A 22,150-nucleotide genomic window follows, 5' to 3' on the forward strand; every position below is an offset into this window, starting at 1 on the left:
TGGCAATCACTCTGGAGAGTAACAGTAGGATCTAGAATAACTGGAGAGCCTGTAAAAATGGTCTGCAATCAATCAGATAAGAATCAAGAAGGACAAGTGCAAAGTCACTTGAAAGAGAAGAATTATATGTACCAATACAGACTGGGAATGACTGGAGAGAAGGGCACAAGTGTTACAGTAGACCATAAGCTGAATATTGGTCAACTGTGTGCACTGGCTGTAAAAAAGCCAACCACATCTTGGATTGCATTATGAGGAGGGTCACCTGAAAATCAAGGGAAGTGATGCTTCTGCTCTATTTAACCCTGGTAAGGCCTCACATGGAGTACTTGCCTGGGAAGCAAGACTCAGATTCATAGACATTAGGGCTGGAAGGGACCTCGTAAGATCATCGTGTCCTGCCTCCTACCCAAAGGAGAGGAAGTCAGTTGGGGTCATAGGATCCCAGCAAGATAAGCATCCAAATGTTTCTTAAAAGTGTCCAGAGTAGGGGCTTGCGCCACCTCTGGAAGAAGTCTATTACAGGCCTTGGAGGATTAGACAGTAAAGAAGTTTTTCCTTATGTCCAGCCTAAAAGAGGAGTTTGTGACTGTTGGACCTTGTCATCCCTTGGGGTGCTCAGGTGAACAGGCGTTCCCCCAGATGCTGATGCACATCCATTATGTACTTACAGGCTTCCACCAAGTGATCCCTGAGCCATTGCTTCTCCAGGCTGAACAGTCCCATGGCTCACAGCCTCTCTTCATAAGGGGAAAGGCTGAAAGAACTAGAGTTATTTAGTCCGGAGAAGTGGAGACTGAGGAGGGTTTTGATAACGGTCCTCAGATACATGAAGGGCAATTATAGTCCATGGTGATGAACTTTTTACTGTGGCCATACAGGACAGGACTAGGAGCAATGGCTTCAAGTTGCAGGAAAAATCAGTTTGGAGATTAAGAGAAACTTTCCGACTATGAGGGTAGTGAAACTTTGCAGCAGCTTAGCTACAAAAATTGTGGACTCTCCATCCTTGGAAATTTTCAAGAGAAGTTTAGATAGGAACTTAGCTGGGATGATTTAGTTAGGGATGATCCTGCCTTGAGCAGGGGGATGGACTAGATGACCTCATGAGGTCCCTTCTACCCCTACTTTCCTATGATCCTTATAATTGTGACTGCAAGGTAACAAATTTTCATTCCCAGTCCTCCTCTTTCATTTCTTTTTCAAATAAGGACTCACAACTGTTCAGAACAAATCACAGGCAGTAAAATTCAATTACCAAAAAGACAAGGTTAAAGGGGCATTGAAAAGTGGCATATTTAGCCAGAAGGGAGCCATTGTTCAAAAACTGTGCTCAAGAACAAAATATCATGAGAGTTTAAATACAGGCTTTATTTAAGCAGAATCACTCTGAAAATACTCACTTTGGGTTCTAAATAGTTAGCACTTTTCTAAATGAGAATTATTTACTAATAAATCAATTTATTTTAAAGAATGATTAAAATATCCTGCAAAATTAACCTTGGCCTCCAATTTAAAATTTAATGTAAAAGCATACAACTACATGAACTACAGCCTGAAGATGTTCAATGCCACAGCTAAGTCCTTTTCACTAGTAATTAGCTGAATGCTTTTAATTCTGCCCCAATTACAGAGCCTTATTGGAATTAATACCCCAATGCTATTTGTCCTATAGTATATTACAGAAGTAGTGAATCCTTAACATTTAGTCATCAGTTGATTTCATGTAGTTCTTTCATATGCCCTTGAATACAGGAAACTAAAATGACTAATTAAAGAGAAAAGTGCTGAACTGATGATGTTTCTGAGTATTACGAGGTAATTATAGTCTAGAAAGAAATACCAATTACAAGACCAATAGGTGGTTTCTCCACTTTTTCTCAAGATAGTAATGTTCAGTAAAATTATACATAAATTCAAGTGTAAATATTCATCTCTCATCAAATTGCTTCATAGCAAAAAATACTAAATTTTTTCTTCTCCACAGAGAGTGCATTAGACACACATCATTTCCATTCCTCAAACTGAATAATTTCAAATATATTTGTTAAGAATGGGAACAAACAAGGTATAGACATACTATATTCAATTTTGTTTTTCAGTGACTTCTTATTTCTAATGTTAGGGTTTCATTACTTATTTTATTTAGGGAAACAATTTAACTAATATCAAATAGAAGAATGACTCTTTAGCTTTACAATACATATATTTCTCAATGCCCACAAGGAAGCATCGTAGGAAGCTCCAAACTTGTGTAATGAGGGAGTTTGTATTCAAACCAGAATGAAACAAATCATGGACAACAGATAAATTCTGATCTACAAATTATCTGAGAATGGATCACAAACACTATGTGGACCGTCAGCTGGGGAGTCTTGCATTAGAATGTTACTAGTGGTCTTCATATTATGAGTCTGGTGAATGTTGTATAAAAAGCTAAACTCAATATCACCACAAAAGTCTGTAGCAGCTTATGGATCCTGCTCCTCAAACATTAGAAAAATGCAATGACAAAAAAAATGGTTTAAACATATAACCCCTCCCCCCCGCATGGTTTTCTGAATCTGTGAAAAATGACATAGGATTATTTTCTAGGCAAAGTGCTTGTATTAATCAATGGCATCTCAGCTCTGAGGGGAGAGCAAACCGCATATGCCCTAAATAAATGCAATTTACAAAGACTCTAATACCTATAAAATAAGTTTGAGCTTGGACGAAATAAATATATGGACATGCATATTCTCACATAGTTATGCTTAGTGATATTTATATCATGCACAGTTTTTCTAGTGCTCTTCCATCATTATTAACTTTCACTTTTGGCCATGGATTCTTAGGTATTAGTCATGGCAGTTCTCAAGGAGAAATCATTAGAATATTTATACACATATAAAAGGCTATGCTACTGTATCTGAATGCTATACCATACCTAAAGCAGTGGAATAACTTTTGAGTCTATCTAACAGATGTACCAAAAAATAATCCATACCCTTATCTTACAAATGTCACCATTGCTCTGATATGATGGATTAACTTTTGAAAACAGTTAAAAGCCTGATTCAATAAAATGCCTTCTAGGCCTCCCGCCTTCTAGGCGGCCCTAGCTTGGGAAGACTGTCATATGGGACAGGCTTAAAGGTATAGGCACACAACCAAAAACACTGGGCTACTGGTCCTGCAGAGCTGGTAAGAGGTTAGTGAAAACACGGGCACCTCCTACCACACTTGCTGGTGCCATGAAACATATGGGGCAGGCAGTCTCTGGGACCTGACTCCCAAATCTTGCAGATTTACAAAAATATAAATAACACCTCGAATTGTCCCCAGAAGCAAACAGGTGGGCAAGGCAGAGCTCAGAACAATTATACAGGCAGTCCTCAGACTTACGACACAATTGGTTCCTGAGAACCATGTCTTAAGTCAAAACGTTGCAACTTGGAACCGATTTTCCCATAGGAAACAATGTTATAAGTGGGGGATTGGTTCCTGAACCAAGGCCCAATACCCTATTTTCACCAAAAATAACCCAGAATTTTGTACTCAAATCAATTATAGATGAGTAATATAACTACATTAATATATTTATATTGTAAATAGCAATCATATTGATTTGCAAGGACTTCTACGAGGCGACTTGGCTGGACGTTTTGAAGAGCTGTTGGCTGGAGTCTTCTCAGGAGTCTTGGCTGCTTTCTTAAAGCAAGTGTCCAAGGAAGTTTGGACAGATGGGAGATGGGCGACACAGCAAACTTGTTCATTGGCATGACATGGCGTGGCATTGGATCAAGTGTTATAAAGTCGAAACTGACGTCAGAAAGTTGAAACAGGGTGTCAATTTATAAACATTGTAAGTGCGAAATGTTATAACTCGAAACATTGTAAGTCAAGGACTACTTGTATTACATATTAATCACAAGCTACCCTGCTTGAGAAAAATGCAGTATTTGACACCAGGGCAGGCAAGGTTCTTTGAGTAGATGTGATACCTTTTATTAGATCAACTGAATGCTACTTTTCAAAGGCTGCCATTTCCTAAGCCTTATATGATAGCTCTCCATGGGTACTTGAGTGCCTAACCCTACAGTTGGTTCCTCAGAACTCCCCACTCAGCTGCCACCTAGCCCTGATGGCATCTGACTTCCCTAAGATCAGAAACTGGCATCAATGAAGGTGGTACAACCACAGAAACTCAGTGCCTCAATTTCTGCTGTGGATATGCACACAAGCACCCAAGCTCTGACAGCACCATGCTGCTCAGTGACTGAATCCCACCGGGATTAACAAGCTATGTCTTTTCTGGAAAGACTGATCAGGTAGGAGTTTTCAAAGTCTGTCTACTGGACTGGACTTCACACAAAAAAGCTAGGAGGAGTATATGATAGTGCCATCCTTTACATGCACTGGAGCAGTGGTTAGAGATGTGAGCCATCAGAGACACAGGTTCAAATACCAACTCGGTTTGACTGACAGATGGATCTGAAACCACTTACTGTGCCTATCAAAAAAAGTGTTTTACTCATTAGGGTATTCTAGGGGTGAGTCTCTCCTTGAAGTTGTGGGTGAGGGTTTTGGTGATTCCTTTGGTTAACAATTGCCTGTGAAAGCAGGGGACTGGACTTGATGGTCCTGCTAGTCCCATGTTCCTGCTGAAGCTTTTCTATTTGGCATAAAACACCCATTGGGCCCAGGAGGGGGACAGAGACAGAGAGCGCGTATGCAAGAGCATGTGCAAGTACCTGCCCAGGGTGGCCTGGAGAGTATGGGCAGCTCCAGGCTCCCCATATTCTTCTGTCATAAAGTAAATAGAGGTCCACCACAAAAAAGTAGAAAAAATTATTACTATCTTTTGTTGCAGCCACAAATTCAGGCATTTGTGGCACAACAGAGGGCATGGGCATCTATTTGCTGTTGCCCTTTGCCTGCATAAAAATTATTATAGAAGCACAACGGTGACTATGTTTCCAGCTTTACCCTCTGTGGACACTGCCGAAGGAGCCAAGGCATCTAACTCAATGTTGTGGAGTCCACTGGGCCACAGGGGGCCTAAGAATTAGATGCTACCACACTGACCCTAAAGGCCCTTTTGTGGATCTACCCTTGTGTACTCACTATATTGAATAGCTTTGTAATGCAAATAACTCTGAATATAGAGTAAAATTAAACTTACAATTAAAAGAAATAATTTCGTTGTTTATGATATACACTGGGTTTTATTTAAATAAAAGATGCTTTCAGCTCCTCTCTCTTCAAACAATCCCTAAATAATAGTGGATACTGTGAATGATTTATTACAGGAACCTCACTCATACATCTAACACAGCATTTCAAATCACATCTAGTATTCAATTTTAAGAAACAAAGTAATTTTCATATATTGATGTGATTTATAACTCCTGGAACTGACAGCAGCAGAAGCATTATAGTGTATTAGCATCAGGGACAGAGGAGGCAATTCACTCCAAAGGCCATGCCCATCACCAGAGGACAAAAGGAAGCTTCATCAGACCAAAATGAGATTGCAGGGATTGCATGGGGAAAGTGTCCTCAAAAGGCCTGAATTAGCATACCCGAATTAAACTCGGAATAACTTTGATTCACCTGCTTTTGGTCAAAACTAGTTTTGAAAAGGGCCTGTCCAAGGTTGTAGAAACTTCTGTTACAAGTGTCCCCAGCGCTTGAAAACATTTGAATGTGTAAATAAAACCTTCCACAGTAACTGAATGGACCTGTACACAATTGGAAAATACAGACCTTTGTCCTACCTGTGAAGACCTCTACTTAAATGTACATTGTGAACAACTGGCTGCCTATATAGACAAGGATCAATACCCTACCAGTAATCACAGGCAAACATGCACAGTATAGTCCCAGGTTAGTCTCTGTAAAAAGTTCAATAGCGCTCATATTGGGGCCTATTATTACAGATACAAATCAGACATCTTCAGGGCCAGAGTCTTAATCATCCTGGAAGACTTCTGAGCCCATTTTTTTCACGAGGGTTTATCATGTCTAAATGCTAAACAGCACAGTGCAAAAATGGCCGTTTTGGCAGCCCCTTCACAAAGGTAAATTGTGTTATGTAATCAAGGAATCTCCATTCAGCCTACACATTAGTGTTTACTAACTACTCTTTCTTGCAATCTTCTACCACTTTTAACCTTTGTAAGTGTGAAAACATAGTTATCAAAAGTGGGATTAAGTATCCCCACTTTACTGCTGCTTTACTAAACAATGTGGCTCTGATGCAGAAGCAAGGGAAATAAACTACTTGTTACCTTTCTTAAAATAAGACTTTTAGGTATTAAGAAGAATGCAGCATTGCTGCAAAAAACTTGTATTTTCAAAGCAACTGCCTACTTATCATTGCTGCTATATGATACACCACATCAGTATCACAACTTGATGAAGATGGCATGCACCTGACTGACCTTCATTTACACCACTGGAAAATTGAGAGCAAAGCAAATTAAGTCAACTGAGTTCCACTAATGTAAAATTAGTATCAGACCCTTTCTGTGTATATTCTGCAAAATGTGTGCAAATGTAGATTTTGCTTTCTTCTAAGTCCGTCATAAAAATAAACATGTTCCTGTTGTATATTTTGCTGATCCTGGATTCCGCTTTATTTTTTACTTAAGTACAAACACTTGAATTTTAAAAGAAGAAAAGATAAGCTTTACTGTAGATAGAGTGAAAAATCTCAGCACCTATTATTCTTTTCTATTGCCAAAACAAGGATAGAAGATTTCTATAAACCAACAACAAATACAGCCTGACAATCAGAGACAGGTGAAAAAAAGAGCTAAACTTCTCTAGACAAATGGATGTGTTCAGACTCATTTGTTTAGAAATGTACTTGTGCTTATATTTCAGTGCTGGCACAAATCTATGACAGATAGAGCGAATAAATGACAAATGAAGAAGGCTTTGCCCTGCTTTCTTTTTCTTCCTACCCCTCTCACAAAATGCTGACACAAACAGATAAGCCAAAGTAGCAGCAGAGCTTTGCCAGTTTATCAACATTCTTTGGTTTCACAGTTACTCTCTTTTCAAATTTAAGTGATGAATTTCAGCTCTGCTGAAGGGTAAAGGATTATGAATTCTGGAAGCTGAAGTCTCCCAATTACCTGGAGGCCAAGTGCAAATGAATAACAAGTGGGGGAAACACATAAATAAAATTGTCCTCTTGGTGTGTATACTTCATGGAGTACAATATCATAATGGGGGTCTGTACATCAATCCTGCCTTTCAAAAGGGGAAATATTCTATAGTCATGGGCTAGGGACAGACATTACACATAAACCGGTTTAAGTGATCAGAAACTGGTTTAAACCTGTACCTGACCAGAGGTTGAGTGCACATAAACCAGTTTGAAAATGGCTGAAACCAGTTTGAGATAAACCTGGTTGATGTAGTACGAGACTTAACTGATTTGGCTCAAACCTGTTTATGCAATCTTTGTCCCAGACCCCTTGCTGGTTTAAGATAAATCAGACTCCCCCAGCATCCCGGCATGCTCTCTGGGCTGGGCAGGGCTTTGCTCCAAAGCAGAGCTGGCCCCTCGCCTCTGCTCCCTGGCTGGGGCTCCAGCAGAGACTGCAGGTACAGCAGGGTCTGCCTAGCTTCCCCCTGCCTTATCCCCTGCCTCCTCCCCCCACTGCTCATTGCTCAAGCAGGAATCCCCCACTCCCTCCCTCTCATCTCCCACAGCATGGACCCCAGCCCCATGGAACCTAGACACGTGGTATGCTAGCTAATGCTGAGAGGTGTCTGTGCATGTGTGTGACTCCAACTTCACTGGGACAGGCAGACAGAACAGTTTTGCTGATGGGGTGATAAACACTGTTATCAACTCCCTGCTAGTTTGCTTGCCCATCAGTTTGCTGCAGACAGTATAAAGAAGCAGGGAAGGAGATTGAAAAGCCCCATATCATCAACATATGCATGCACTGCACACCCCTCCTTCCCTCAGAGTGCTAGCAGGGGGCTGGGGGCTGGCAATCCCCTAAGGCCATAGACAACAGGCCCCACATACTCCATCCCTTAAAAGCTAAGTCAGCACCAGCCTCTGAAATATGGAACTGTCCTGGCCAAACTGAGACATATGGTCACCTTACCTACATAGCCATTATGTTAGGGACTGGAGCGTGGATGATCTGGCCTAGTGGTCAATCACCTGAAACACTGGTGAAATCCAGGCTCAGCTTCTAAAGATTGGGGTGGGGTGGGGATCGACACCAGAACTGGAATCAGAAGTGTTAGCCATAGTCAGGATATGCTAAGAGTTAAGCAGGCTTTCTCTTATCAGATCTCTGGCTTTGACTATTGGCTCCCCATTCCAGTCCTAACTCCTGGTGTATCCTGACTCCAGCTAACACTCCTGATTCCAGTTCTGATGTCAGATCTCCAGTTCCTTGGGAATTCAGCCTGGACTTTACTAGTGAATCAGGCATAACCACCCATGTCCTGATCCCTAACATAATGACTGCATAAGTAGGGTGACCATATGTCCCAGTCTGGTGGGACAGTCCTGGTTTTCAGAGGCTGGTCCTAGCTGGCCAGTGAACTGGGGCAGGGAGATGGAGCAGCACAAGCTGTGAAATAGGAAGCTCTATCAGATAACAAAATGGCCCTAAAACAAGTTATCTGCATTAGTGGAATGAACATTAAAAAAGGGAGATGATTGTTAACACCCATGAAGTAAAGAATAATGAGCCATTAACGGGCCACTAACTCCCTTAGCTTCCTGAAGAGTAATACCAGACCTGCACTAAAGTACCCCACCCCCACTTCTCCCTGGTGCAACACCACAGACTTGAGAGTGTTTGTGTTGGGGGGTGGAGGAGACAGTGTCCCAAATTTCACACTGTCCCATATGGTCACCCTATACGTATGGAGTAGGGCTGTGTGAAGCTTTGGTCGTTGATTCGATGCAGTGGAGATTCAGTCCAATTAGGTGGCAGAATCTCCGAATCTGAAGACCCTTTAATTTCTCTGAATCAAATCAGAACCCTCGGAATCAATTCAGAGAGATTCGATGATTCGACATAGACACAGCTTTAAAAGTTTTTTCTACATACCTCAAGGTACCAGGCAGCTCGTGAATGCTGACATGGTGGGGCAGATGGAGCGTCCCACAGGAACGTGGGGGGGGGTCCCCGGTGCACTTGGCAGCAGACCCAGAAGTGGACCAGAAGTACTTCCAGTTCACTCCTGCATCTGCCGGGGAGTGCACCCCCCCCCAGCTTGGCAACTGGTGCCTCCTGGGTCTGGGGGGCACCCGAGGTCTCCCCACAGCCAATTGCCAAGCCGGGGAGGCACACACGGGGGTGGGGGTTCTCCCACACACTTGACGGCAGACCCAGAAGTGGACTGGAAGTACTTCTGGTCTACTTCTGGGTCTGCCGCCGAGCATGCAGGGGGCCCCTCACACTCCTGTGGGATGCTCCATCTGCCCCACCATCACGCAGTGTTCACAAGCTGCTCCTGGTACCTTGTAGAAAAAACATTTCAAGCTGTGTCTGTGGCCGAATTGCTGATTCTCTGAATAGGCATCAAATCTTCAGAATTGGATTCGGACGAATTGAATTGGGACAGTGATCCAAATCAACAAATTGAATCACTGTCCCCAATTTGGGTCAAAGGCAGATCGAATATGGCCCGTTTCTCACACCCCTAATATGGAGTTATAATGGTGGCTGGGGTTCTGCTCCTCTCTCTGGCCTCAGAGAGGGAAGGGCAGAGTTCACTCTACAGCATCACAGTTACTTTTAACCCTTTCAGAGCTTCTCCCTAATTGGCAATAGCTGTTGGCTGTACCACCACAAACCACAAGTGGCTGTGGAAGACTTGAAACAAGTTTTTGCCTGAAGGAGCGAGTGAGCTAGCTGAACGCAAGTGAGCTGCTGCATGCCGTCAGCTCTGGCCATGACTCTAAAGGGAAAAAGGAAAAATTTCCACCCTCCATTCAGCCTTCCCAAAACAAAACAGATATCTTATTTGGGGGCATATGGTATGTGATAAAATATAACAACATGCTGGTGTTTATGGAAACTACTGGTCCCATCACACAAGACCTCATTTTCTACAACAATTGAGCATTAAATGCTGGGACTTGCTTTTCCAAGGCCACCTGTATAAAAAACTTTTGCTTTAGGAAAACGCTTTGGAATTAATATTTAAATTTCCAGTTACCTCCTTCTATACTATATTTTTGCACTTTCTATTCTGTAACCATCTATGTGAGCATCATAAGATAAAAAATCACCAGCATTAGAAAAAGGACTACAGAACCGTCCCAACAGTGTGACTTACAGGTATAGAGAGGGTTGTTAACAAACATCTTTTTCAGACCATCCTATGGAAAAAGCAGAACGGTAAACCCTTAAAAGAATACCCTTTGTGTGCCTACATGGCAGGTCTTTAGCTCATAAGTAGATTTTCTAACACTTATGCATAGAAGAGAGAGATACATATGGTCAGGAAAGAGAGACAAGTTGGAGGGAATGTGGCTCAGTAAGAAGGACCCTGCTCTGAAAGCAAGGGGGCATCAGGTTCCAGTCTGGACTCCTGTTCCAATAGAAAAGATGCTTGCCCTACACTCTGTCCATCTTATCCAACACCTATCATGTGCAAGATGCCATGGCTCAAGTTCAAAAGAAATGCTGAAGAGGGGAAGAGATAATGCTTAACCTTTAGAACAGTGATTGGCATGAACAGTGTGTGCCCCCGATGGCTGGGGGGGGGGGGGGCACGGTGGCGGCAGGAATGCAGCAGCAGCAGCAGGAATGGCAGGAGCATGGCAGTGGTAAGCAGGGGAGCATCTACCACTGGCACTGTCAGTGGCAAGGAAGGGTGGTGAGCACCAACCAAGGGTCAGTGACCACCCGCAATAACTGCCAGCAGCATTGGCGGTGGCCTGTGGGAACTGCAGAGTGCCCACAGATACCACCAGCTGTGTCGGTGGCACCTTTTTGCAGGGGGTGCACCGCCATGCTCAGGGAGTGCACATGCACCCCTTACGAGTTGCCCCTGGTGATTAGAGCACTGGGCTGGCAACTCAGAGAGATTCAAGCCCCTTTGGCTGAAGACAGCCTAGAATCAGAGTCTCCTGCATCCCAGGTGAGTACCTTAAACACCTAGGGCATTTTTACACATGCTCGGGGGAGGCGGGGGGCAAAGGACACTTTAATTAGAGCAGTTCTGAGAGCCGCTCTAATTAAAGCACCTGCAGCAGCATCTCCATGCTTCAAAATGGTGGTGGGGGCACTTTAACTAAAGCTTATTGAATGAGCTTTAGTTAAAGCACCCCTGCCACCATTTTGAAGCATGAGGACATTATTACATGAGATGCAAGGGCTGATGCAGGTGCACTAACAAGCAGGCTTCAGCTGATTCGATTAATTGAGTCTGTTCTGACACACAGTAATTACAGTGCATTGGAGCCACCTCCCTGCTCATCTACAGACACCCTTAACTGTTTTGACTAAAACACTTCTTTGGTCTGTTCCCTCACCCCAGCTAGCCCCTGGGATATGTGCCAGTGGAACCATCTTCTCGAAGTCAAATGACAACTAATCAGATTTCTTTCATGTATTTTGAAATCAGCAGGAGTCTCTCAACACAATGAATCCAAACAGTAAAAAGTAAACAGAAATGAGTGGCAGTTAAAGAATCAACAATATACCATCTTTCCAGGTGTTCTATCCAGTTGACAACTTGGCAAATGAGGTATTAAATTAGATTACATTTGGCAAAAAAGAGAGATTAAATTATCATAGCCCAATTTCCCTAAATTTATCTTTGAATTCCCATTGAAACATAACTCAATATGCACTATAACTAAAAATGTCAAATGATTCTATGTAAATCTTAGTAACTTTGGCAGAATTTAGAGATGATGGGATCACCAGGACTAGAGTAATGCCAATATTAAAATCTCAGAACTGGGTAATTGCTCCAGGATTGTATTACCAAGTGTGTATACATTGTTGAGGCAGCAGGAAAAACATGACAGAGAAGAGCCTAACTGAGGGTTCAAAGCAGAGCAGAACAGCAGAGTATCTGTTGAGGCTGTAGGAGCAGATCAATCTTTCCCAAGAGCAAATATGTGGATAGAAGACTCATGGAGAGGAAATTTCTAGAGAGATCCCCCAGTATTCCTTCCTCATGGTTAAGTTCCAGGGCGAGTTCTTGGGAAGTCTTATTAAAATTTGTTTGCCAACCTAAATGGAGAGCTGGGTAATTTCTATGTATCCAGTGGAATCAATCGTTTTCTGGATCCTGCCAAATCACTTGGTCAAAAAAGACTTTCCAGCCACAAAAACGGGCCACAACAGGCTACCAAGAACACAATCCTGACAAAGCCAGGTGGTTGAGAAGATCTGAGGAGCAGGGCCTGTGCACCAACCTTTTTATCCTTATCACAGGGTAGGCATGAGGTGGAGAGCTAGACACTCCAAGGACACTTTGCTAAGGGGCCTGAGTCCTGGCAGTGTGTGTACGAATGAATGTGGATAAGTACTCATAGGAAAACTGCTGTGTGCACATTAGTAAGTGAAAACAAATGGGTCTGTGAATTCAGAGGCACCCATTTCCAAAGGATTTAGTTTTAAAATGAAATCTCTTGAAGAAATGTAGAGTCAAGATGCTTGTTACTGACATCCCTTCAATATTGAAGGGATGCCATAATTTCTCCCATGTTAATGTGGATTTAAAATGTCTCAGAAATATGTGAAATATACCCAGGAGGTCCACTTAAGGAGTTCTGGTTATACTTTCTTTATCTTTCTTTATAGACATAGTGGCTCTTTATGAAAGTTCTTCTCTTTGAGAAAGATATTCTACGCAAGGTAAAAGGATTTCAAAAAATCCTTAAAAGCATATACAGTAATACCTTTTATATTAACAAGGGAACCTATACATTTCATGTGCTGTTCCAAGGAATGAAATATTTGTCCTTCTGCAACTACAGCCTTGTAAGCCTTCCTACCCCTGCCCCCCCAATCCATAATCACCATATACTAATATCCCAATACCAACCTTAAACATTTTAAACCCACATGCTTCTATGGCTGGACATTAAAGGGCTTTCAACCTTTTTACTCTCCTTTATTTGCCTCCACAAAGAGAACTGCTGAGACGCATCAAATACCGGTTCACTACAGATACTATCACATTAAAAGTTGCTTACTCAAACAATAGTATTTTATTCCAAATGACAGAGCACAGAACCATGATGTTCAGGACGGTAGTTTTGATGTGCCAGCAATGGGTGGCGATGGCTTACTGGACAGAATGCCGTCTCCTGATTAGATACACACCCTGTCTCCTTCAATCTACTAATATTTTAACTATCACTTTTACTCTCTAGATTGGTAGAAGTGCTACTTTTAACACACATTAACTGGTGTTGATTCCCTTTCTGGTTATTTACATTTAAAATACAGTTTTATATAAAAACTGATTATTAATAGGTGAACCATAGAAAAGATTGTTCTGGGTTACTCAAATGAGTGGAGAGTTTCTTTTCTTCTCACTCACAATCATGAATGTGTCTTTTGGAAAGTTATCACAGAAGTGAATGAATCACTCTAGTTTCTTTATCACATTATGACCTTACAGAGTATGTTACTGGGTTTTTTTTAAATAAAAGGGAAATTTTGTAACTTAAAAATGTGGAGAGACCAGTCTAATTCCAAAAAATCAAATTTCAACCTGCTACTAGAGCAGGGGAAGGCAAAATCGTGGATGCGCCCAGCAGCCAGACTCCACGTCCCAGTAGCCTGGGCAGCTGCTCTGGGGTTGGGCCTAGGATCTTGCGGTGATGACAACATGGTCTGGAGCCAGGGCAGAGCTACAATCTGTTGCCTGCATGCCCCGGCCCTGCCTCTAGACCACGACCACTGAAAGATCTGAGCCCTAGAACAGCTTCCCAACCAGCCACGTGCCCTGCCAGTGCTGCTGGGGCCGGTCTCCATGGAAACCCTGGCTCTGTGCTGTCATAGCCCCAACCACTGCTGGGGTCTCCATAGAGACTGACCACAGCAATACAGGCAGGGGCTGCTGGGAAATGGAGTCTGTCATGGGCCCAATGTGACCCATGGGCTGGACTTTGCTTGCCCCTGTACTAGAGCATTGCTACTGTTGATTTTGTTAAACATCAATTGAAAAAGTATATATTTGGCATAACAACATGTAAAACAATGTAAGGATCCAAGCTTCCAAAGACCAAAGCTTGTGCATCAATGTATTTCCTGGGAATACTCGTGCAAACAAAGTTGTGCAAAGTTGAGCACAACCCATACTTCTGTTCTCCCCATTTCCCAGATAAAAATCTTCTGCATGCAAGTAAAATTAAATTGACAAATAGGTTTAAGCTAAGAAAAAAAATGGAGCTAATTCACGCAAAAATTAAACAGTTATAGAAGTCTATTTAGAAACAGTGGAGAAGCAGGTGGCAAATTGGAACATTCTTCCTTATTTTTGTGCCTGTGGTATCTGCTGTGAATGAGGAAGAATCAGCAATTTTCCTCTTGCCTCAGAAAAGAAATAGAAAAAGATAGGTCTTGAGCAATTTTCCAAAATAATGTAACAAAAGGTCTCTGGGATGTACTGTTTCCAGACCCTTTGTGTTCTCAGTATGCTTCACTGCAAAATTCTTACTGCTAGCACTTTACAGTATATCTCCTCTTCCAGATGTGAAAATGCAGTTTATTAGCCTGTACACCAGCTGCATGGTTGGTTTTTTTTTATAAAGTCTGGTTCTTATAAAGTAACCAAAGTGATCAAAGCAAGAAGGAAAATTAGACTGAAGCTTTTATGTTGTTATTATAACAACAACTGCATGAAAGCCAAGATGCAAAATCGATGGGCTAAGATTAAATTTCTTCTGTCAGCATGTGAACTTTCAGAATGTCCAGTCATTCCTTGAGCAGACACTACATAGGAAATGAGGGTATGTTCTACTGTTTCTACTTGTGATAATCAATAACTGTTTTACAGGTATTTCAGACAGTTTTTTCCTTTCCTTTTGATTTGTGTGCGCACTCCTGCTTACCATCACATCACTGAACTAAGGCTAAAAACAGATGTTTTTTTGTTGCAGCATCAGCTGATCAGATTGATCAGCAAAATGAGCAAACACTGCTGGTGTCCTGCAGAGATAAGCCCCTGCCACTTCCAGGGTTTCTGGGGCCCCCTCCAGAGTTGCAGACTGTGACCTAACCCTGGGACACAGCAGCATAAAACACATGCTATGGGAATCCCCCTATGGGGAGATTCCCAGAGTGCCCATTGGCATGAACAGAAGGGGGAATTCTCATAGGGTTTCCAGGGCACACAGGATCAGGCCCCTGAAACCCTGGGAGTGCCTGCCAATGGAGTTCCTCCATTTGCAGATACTTGCTCCAAGTCAGGTGAGAAAGTGTAATACATGCAAACAGCCAGAGAATCCCCTGCTGGGGGATTCCTGGGGTGTACCGCTGCAAGAAGGCTAACCTAGGCAGGCACACCCAGGACTTCAGAGGCCAGATCCTACCTGCTCCATGAATCCCCCTGCGGAGGAATTCCTGGGGTGCACATGATCAGGCCCCTGAAACAGAAGCACCTGCCCAGGGTGGATGGAGAGCCGGGCTGCCTGCATGCTCCCACCATAAAGCAAAGAAACATCTCCAGCAAAAAAGCCGCACCACTTTATGTCACCTAATGTCATGGCCACAATTTTGGGCACTTGTGATGCAACAATGGTTATGGGTGTCTGCTTGCTTGGCTGTTGTGCTGTCATAAAAAATGTTACTGGGGCACCAAGGCAATGCCAATTTCTAAGCCTAAGGTATGAACTTGAATCTTAGTTTTATGAACTCTTGGGACTTAATCACATGTCTTGTGATAGTTGTTGTTTTTCTTATGAAACCTTTCCACTCTGGGGTCCAATGGATACATTTGGTGATATAAAAATCTCGCATTTCAATTCAAAAAAAAATTCTGACCTTCATGATTATGGTCCAAAGATTGAATATATTTATCCTTTGCTCAAAAGGTAGAAAACAAGTTTTTAAAAAACCTACAGATTTATTTTAAACCAATTAGAACAGTTTGCATGTCTTCAGTCACTGAAGGCATCTGATAAACCTTTAAGAGCAATTTAAAATATGTATTTCAGATACAGGGATAGCTTTGTGTTTTTCTACACAAACACTTAGGTGATCTGATATCCTGCCTGTGTGAGGTTTCCATTGCCATAAGAAATTTCACTTTTGTTCTGGCTTGTTATACTGAAACAAAGTTTTGGCTATTTCTCCCCTGATCTTGAGCTTCATAATTAAAATGGCTACAGACCTTTAAGGACTGAAAATCTTTGGGCCAAAAGGTGTCCTAATCATTTTTTTTTATTTTTGTGCCAGGAATGAGCCAGAAAGGGACAGCACCAGAGGGAGAGGAGAGGAGGAGGAAGGGAACTAGAGAAGGATGGGAGGAAGAAATGAATTATAGAAAAAATTTGAACTACTGCAAGGGATTCTAAGGATAAGAGAAAATCTGGAAATGGGAGCGGTATTAGAAGAGGGGAGAGATGGGTGTAGTGTAGTAAATGAGCCCACCCATCCTAGCCTTCAAACAAGCACCGAACCTCACCAACCTCATCACCAGAAGCAAACTTCCTCAAGCCCAGAACACACAAAAGGATCCAGACCGTGCCACGACAAGAAATGCAAAACCTGCCAACACATCTCCACCACCCCCACCATTACTATACCCCACAACAGAGCCATCAGCATCCCAGGATCTTACAGCTGCACCTCCAGAAATGTAATATATCTCATTCAATGCACCAAATGCCCTGATGGAAGATATGTAGGAGAGACCAGACAACAACTGCGCACCAGAATGAACGCACACCGGAAATCCATCGACAGAAATACCCAATTACAGATGGGGGCACATTTCTCACAGGAGGGCCACTCTCTCTCCAATCTCTCAGTCCCGATCCTCAAGGGAAACTTACACAACACTTCCCAGAGACGAGCCTATGAGCTCCATTTCATCAACCTGCTGGATACTAGAGATCAGGGACTAAACATAAGCATTGGATTTTTGATACATTATAATCTGCCTGGCAACTGACTTCCCAGCCCAGCTCCTGGCTTCTTTACTTTTCATTCCATCCAGGAAGAGCACACACCAACTGCTGAAACTTCCTTAGCCTGACGAAGGGTTTTTGAACCCGAAAGCTTGCTTAATAACTATTCTCCAAATATTTGGGTTGGTCTAATAAAAGATATCAAATTCACCCAAGGAACCTTGTCTGTCTGTGTAGTAAATGAGGCATTGGAAGGGGAAAAAAACAGCTGTGTGTTGTTTTATTTCATATGGAAATAAGATTTTCTTTTTCCATTCCTAGCCAGGGAGGTGCTTTCACTGTTCGATTTTTCAGTGATAGGGCATGGGAAGGGTTGGAGAAAGCTTTGGTGAAGGTTGCAGGGACTATGGCTTACAAGCACTGGGTAAAATTTTGGAGTTGGGGGAAAAAGACCACACCAAAACTGAATTTGAAAGGACTGTGAAACTGAAGGAATTCTGCATCATGCTGTCAGTCAGGAACTTCCTGCTAACACCAATTGTTTACTAATTTACTTTGCACTCTTTCTGACTAGTTTAAAAAAATGGGTGGAAATTAGTGACATTTCTTTATACCACACATGGAAACACAAGTCTGTTGATCCCGGATAGCCCTCATCAACTATCTTCGAACAGGTAAGATAGTCATAAAAGACAATCCCTTGCAGTCAAGGATGATTGCAGAAGGAGCAGGTATCTAAAGCATTACAGACTATACTACTTGTTGTCATTTATCCTGTCAGTCACTAGTTGGGAACCTTCATTTGCAAACTAAAATCACAGACTATAATAGCCACTTCTGATCCACTTTAGCACCTTAGATCAATGGAAATCTCCAGCCATTAAACATAAATAATCTGCTACTTTTACGTGTACAGCTTTACACAAACTAAAACTGCTTGGGTAAGTATAGTCAACCCAGATTCAGGGTATATAGTTTACAGACTATCGTAGCTCAGCCTAGGTCTAGCCTTAATTTCAAATATTTCAGCCAAGTAATTGAAGTGCTATAATTTCTGCAATACATGAGACAGCTTTACCTTTTTCCTATAGTCATATGGGACAAGGAAGAGAAGCGGGGGGGGTGATTTTTTTGCTTAATCCCAATACATACAAAACCCTTGGAGCTCTGCACATCACACTGCTAGCCTCATTTTAATTTGACTGACTATTTTTTCAACATTCAAGTATGCAGAATAGCACTGTAGGGAAAAAAAAAGTAAGCCATAGCATTCAATTCAAAGTTGATTTTAAACTGCAAAAACAAGAGCGTGTCAAACCAGAAGTTTCCATTTTGTTCCGATTTTATATTTGGATACCTTACCTGCCTAGCCAATTTAAATGAAATGCAGTAAAACAAGCATTAGAGCCAAGAACACAGAAATGACAAATTATTCATTTCTGCAGTGTATGCATGGGAGGAATAACAGAAAAGAGGGGGAGGGGGGAGGAAGCTTGAGCAAAAAATGAGATTCATGAGGGAACATAAGAAAAAAATTAGATGAGGGAACATAAGACTGTGATATCTGACAAATACTTAACATGGAAGTCTCACCAGTATTTAAAAAGTTCAGAGGGAAAATGAACAGATTTGGGGTTCTTTCTATTCTTTCCTCAGAGTCTAAAGATTCCAATGTCAAGCTCTAACACAGTGGTTCTCGACTTTTTTTTAGACTCAAGGCACCCTCGTTAAACTCAAGGCATGCCTCGGAAAATGACAGCTCTTAGCTTTCGCTACTTTTTTTTTTTGGACTACGGAGAAGTAATAATAGAACAATTCTCTTGTTACAAAGAATTCAGAAAGACAACAACAGGTCAGAATGTTTCTGATGTTCTGGATTTTTATTTGAACTCTCTGGGTTCGTCTTGTGAACCATTCATCAATGGCTCAGTGTTTAGTTGGAAGGAGGTATCAAGTGGAGTTCCCCAGGAGCCTGTCTTGGGTCTGGAATTATTTAGCATCTCTTTAATGATTTGGATAATGGGATTGAGTGCACAGATAGCAAATTTGAAGGTGACACCATGTTGGACAGAGTTGCAGATGCTCTGGGTGGTAGGGCTAGGATCCAGAGCAACCTGGATAGACTGGAGAAAGAGTAGGAAAACAATCAGGTGAAATTCAAAAAGGACAAATCGAAAATCCTGCACGTGGGAAAGAAAAAAGAATACATGCACAAACAGAGACTGAGGAATGATTCGCTAGGATGCAGTACTGCAGAGAAGGACCAAGAATCTGGGTGTTACAGTGAACCAGAAGCTGAATATGAGCCAAGGTGTGCTCTTGCTGCAAACAAAAGCCAATAGCGCACTGGGTTGTATTAACAGAAGTGTCACCTGCAAATTAAGGGAAGTGATTCAACACTGGTGAGGCCTCAGCTGGACTGTGTCTGGCTTTGGGACCGACACTTTAGAAAAATGTGGACAGATTGGAAAGAGTCCAGTAGAGAATGACAAAAATGACTAGAGGCCTGGGAAACATAACTTATGAGGAAAGGCTGAAAGAGCTAGAGTTTCTTAGTTTGGAAAAGAAAAGACTAAGACAGGATTTGATTAGTTTTCAAGTACCTGAAGGGTGATTGTAAAGATATGGGGATATAGCCGTTTTTTCTGCAGCTGTAGGGGACAGGACTAGGCAACAGCATTATATTGTGGCAGAGGAAATTTAGTTTGGAAATTAAGAAACACTTTCTGACTGTGAGAGTGGTAAAGCATTGGAACAGGCTCCATAAACAAGCTGCAGAATCTCCACCCTTGGAAATGTTCAAGAGCAATTTAGACATACACTTGACTGGGATGATTTAGTCAGGGGTGATTCTGCCCTGAGCAGAGGACTGAATTAGATGTCCTCATGAGGTCCCTTCCAGTCCTATGACCCAGATGTTTGCACACCTAATGGTGCTAATAATGCGTGGCATCCTGTGGCACCCTTAAAAAGATCTCACATCAGCCTGAGCTACCATGGCACCCTGGCTGAGAATCACTGCTCTAATAACTTTAAACAGTAATTAGCTGCATTCTTTAAGGTAGGGAGAGCTCAGAATCATATTCACATTTGCATCTGTTTAACACAACTTTGCTTTCTTTCTTTGCTGTTTGCAGTTTCCTTAGCAAAGATGGGTACACTCCTTTCTTTGCCAGTATAGAGAAGGAGCAGAGCCTTTTCACATGAGAATTGCAGATATTGAGGGGAGTTATACAAGAAAGCCATAGCAGGATTCATAGATTCATAAATTGTGAGGTTAGAAGGGACCCCAAGGGATCATTGGGTCCAGCCCCCTGCACCAGGCAGGAAAGACAACTGTGAGTCAGGTGACCCCCGCAAGGTGACCGTACACTCACTAGCAAGTCAGACCATTTCTCGAATACAGCACTTTTTATCTTCAGCCTCCATTTTGGATATAGTCACTCTTACTAAATCCAAGTAGAAAAAGACCACACGCAAGTCTGTATGGCCTGGAACAAAGACCAATCTGGAATTAAAATAAGCAATGAGACTTACATAATGAGGGGCAGCAACAAGGATAAAAATAGCTGCACAGTCAGCTGTAGTTATGAAGCCAATGGATACCTTGATCATCTTTAAAACATCTGGTCTTGCCACATCAAATACAGGAACAAATTGAAAGAGACGGATAAATATATTGCACATACCTGGATTAGAGAGAGATCCTCAAGTTGCAACCTGAAGAGGTAGTTTCTGTCGTGAGAAAAAAAAAAGGAAAAAAAAGACAGAGAAAGTTACTATGAATGCTTTGATAAAGTAGTAAAACACAATCATTTATGGAAATAAGAACAAAGGAATGTGGTTGGAAGAAGTGACTGAGAATCAAGACTCCTGGATTCTGTTCAGGCTCTGACTCAGACTATCCTTGGGCTAATTACTAAGGGGATAACTCCAAATGTGCTTCTAATTTTGGGTACCAAATTGGAGGCACTTCAGCCTGTTTTCCAGAACTGCTGAGTATTCACAACTCCAACTTAACCTAAGCCTGATCATAAGTTTGTGTAACTTCTTTGATGTCAGAGGTGCTACACCCAACCATCTTGTGCCAAGTATAGGCCAAAAAAACTCCACTTAATTAGAAAAATCTCACTGCAAAGACATGTTCCCATTATGCTTTCAATCTACAAAAATGTACATTGTAGGACTTCATCAACTCCATCAGCTCCCTATGTAAATATGCAAAGCCAAATATGCATGCCTCAGGGATACTTTTTTATTTGTTGAGTTGCTAGAGTGTTTATAAATTGCATAGAAAAATCTAAAGGCTGTTTTCTGCCAGGTATCAGCACCTAAAGCTCTTACTGAACTTGATGGGAGTTCAGGGTGGATCAAGAACAACATATGACCATATCACTCTAAAATCTGTGGAAGGTGGAAGGAGAGCACTTAGGCAGATGAACTTATACCTTAACCTTTCTCCAGTATATACCTGTAAAAGAATAAAGCTAACGAGTGATACTACAAACTACCCTGGCCTGCCACAACGTCTCAAAGTGGCACCTGCTTAGTTTATATCTGTATTTTGCATCAGCTAAATCAGTTTTATCCCCAGTATCTAAATACATCAACCAATGTCAAATCACACTTTATACCACTGGTGCTCAGTCTTTTTGCCCTATCTTAGCACATAGAGTGGGGCCCAATCCGGCCATCAGGAGAGGAGATGGGGCAGTCCAGCTTCAATCCAGAGGCACAGAAAAAGGGGGTATGGTCTGGCCCCAACCTGGCTATATGGGGGAAAGATGTGGCCTGGCCCCAACCTGGCTGTAGCCACACAGGGGGGTGGTGTGTGGCCCAGTTGCAAAGGCCTTTGGTTTTTGAAGGCAGGGGAGGAGTGACAGTTTTAATTGTCACTACTCCCCCACCATCAAATTTATCAACCCATAGAGAGACCTGCAGGCCAGGTACCATGGCTCTGTGGGCCAGATATAGCCCCTGGGCCAGGGATTGAGTGCCCCTGCTCTATAATAACTAGTATTTCCCTACCCCTGAAAAAAAAAAAGAAATTAATACTGCACACTCTCTCTACAT

General features: G+C 42.2%; 1 protein-coding gene across 6 annotated transcripts in view; it reads right to left on the reverse strand.

Moving 5' to 3' along the window:
- SEMA5A (semaphorin 5A) overlaps positions 1-22,150 on the reverse strand; it is a 629,987-nt gene that overhangs the window by 345,984 nt on the left and 261,853 nt on the right. For all 6 annotated transcript variants that reach the window (XM_059724459.1, XM_059724460.1, XM_059724455.1 and 3 more), the window contains one exon: positions 20,767-20,812. In XM_059724459.1, the coding sequence (XP_059580442.1) occupies positions 20,767-20,812 (46 nt within the window). The remainder of the gene's footprint in view (positions 1-20,766; positions 20,813-22,150) is intronic.

The sequence above is a fragment of the Alligator mississippiensis genome, chromosome 3, assembly GCF_030867095.1.
Source record: "Alligator mississippiensis isolate rAllMis1 chromosome 3, rAllMis1, whole genome shotgun sequence".
Lineage (NCBI taxonomy): Eukaryota > Metazoa > Chordata > Crocodylia > Alligatoridae > Alligator > Alligator mississippiensis.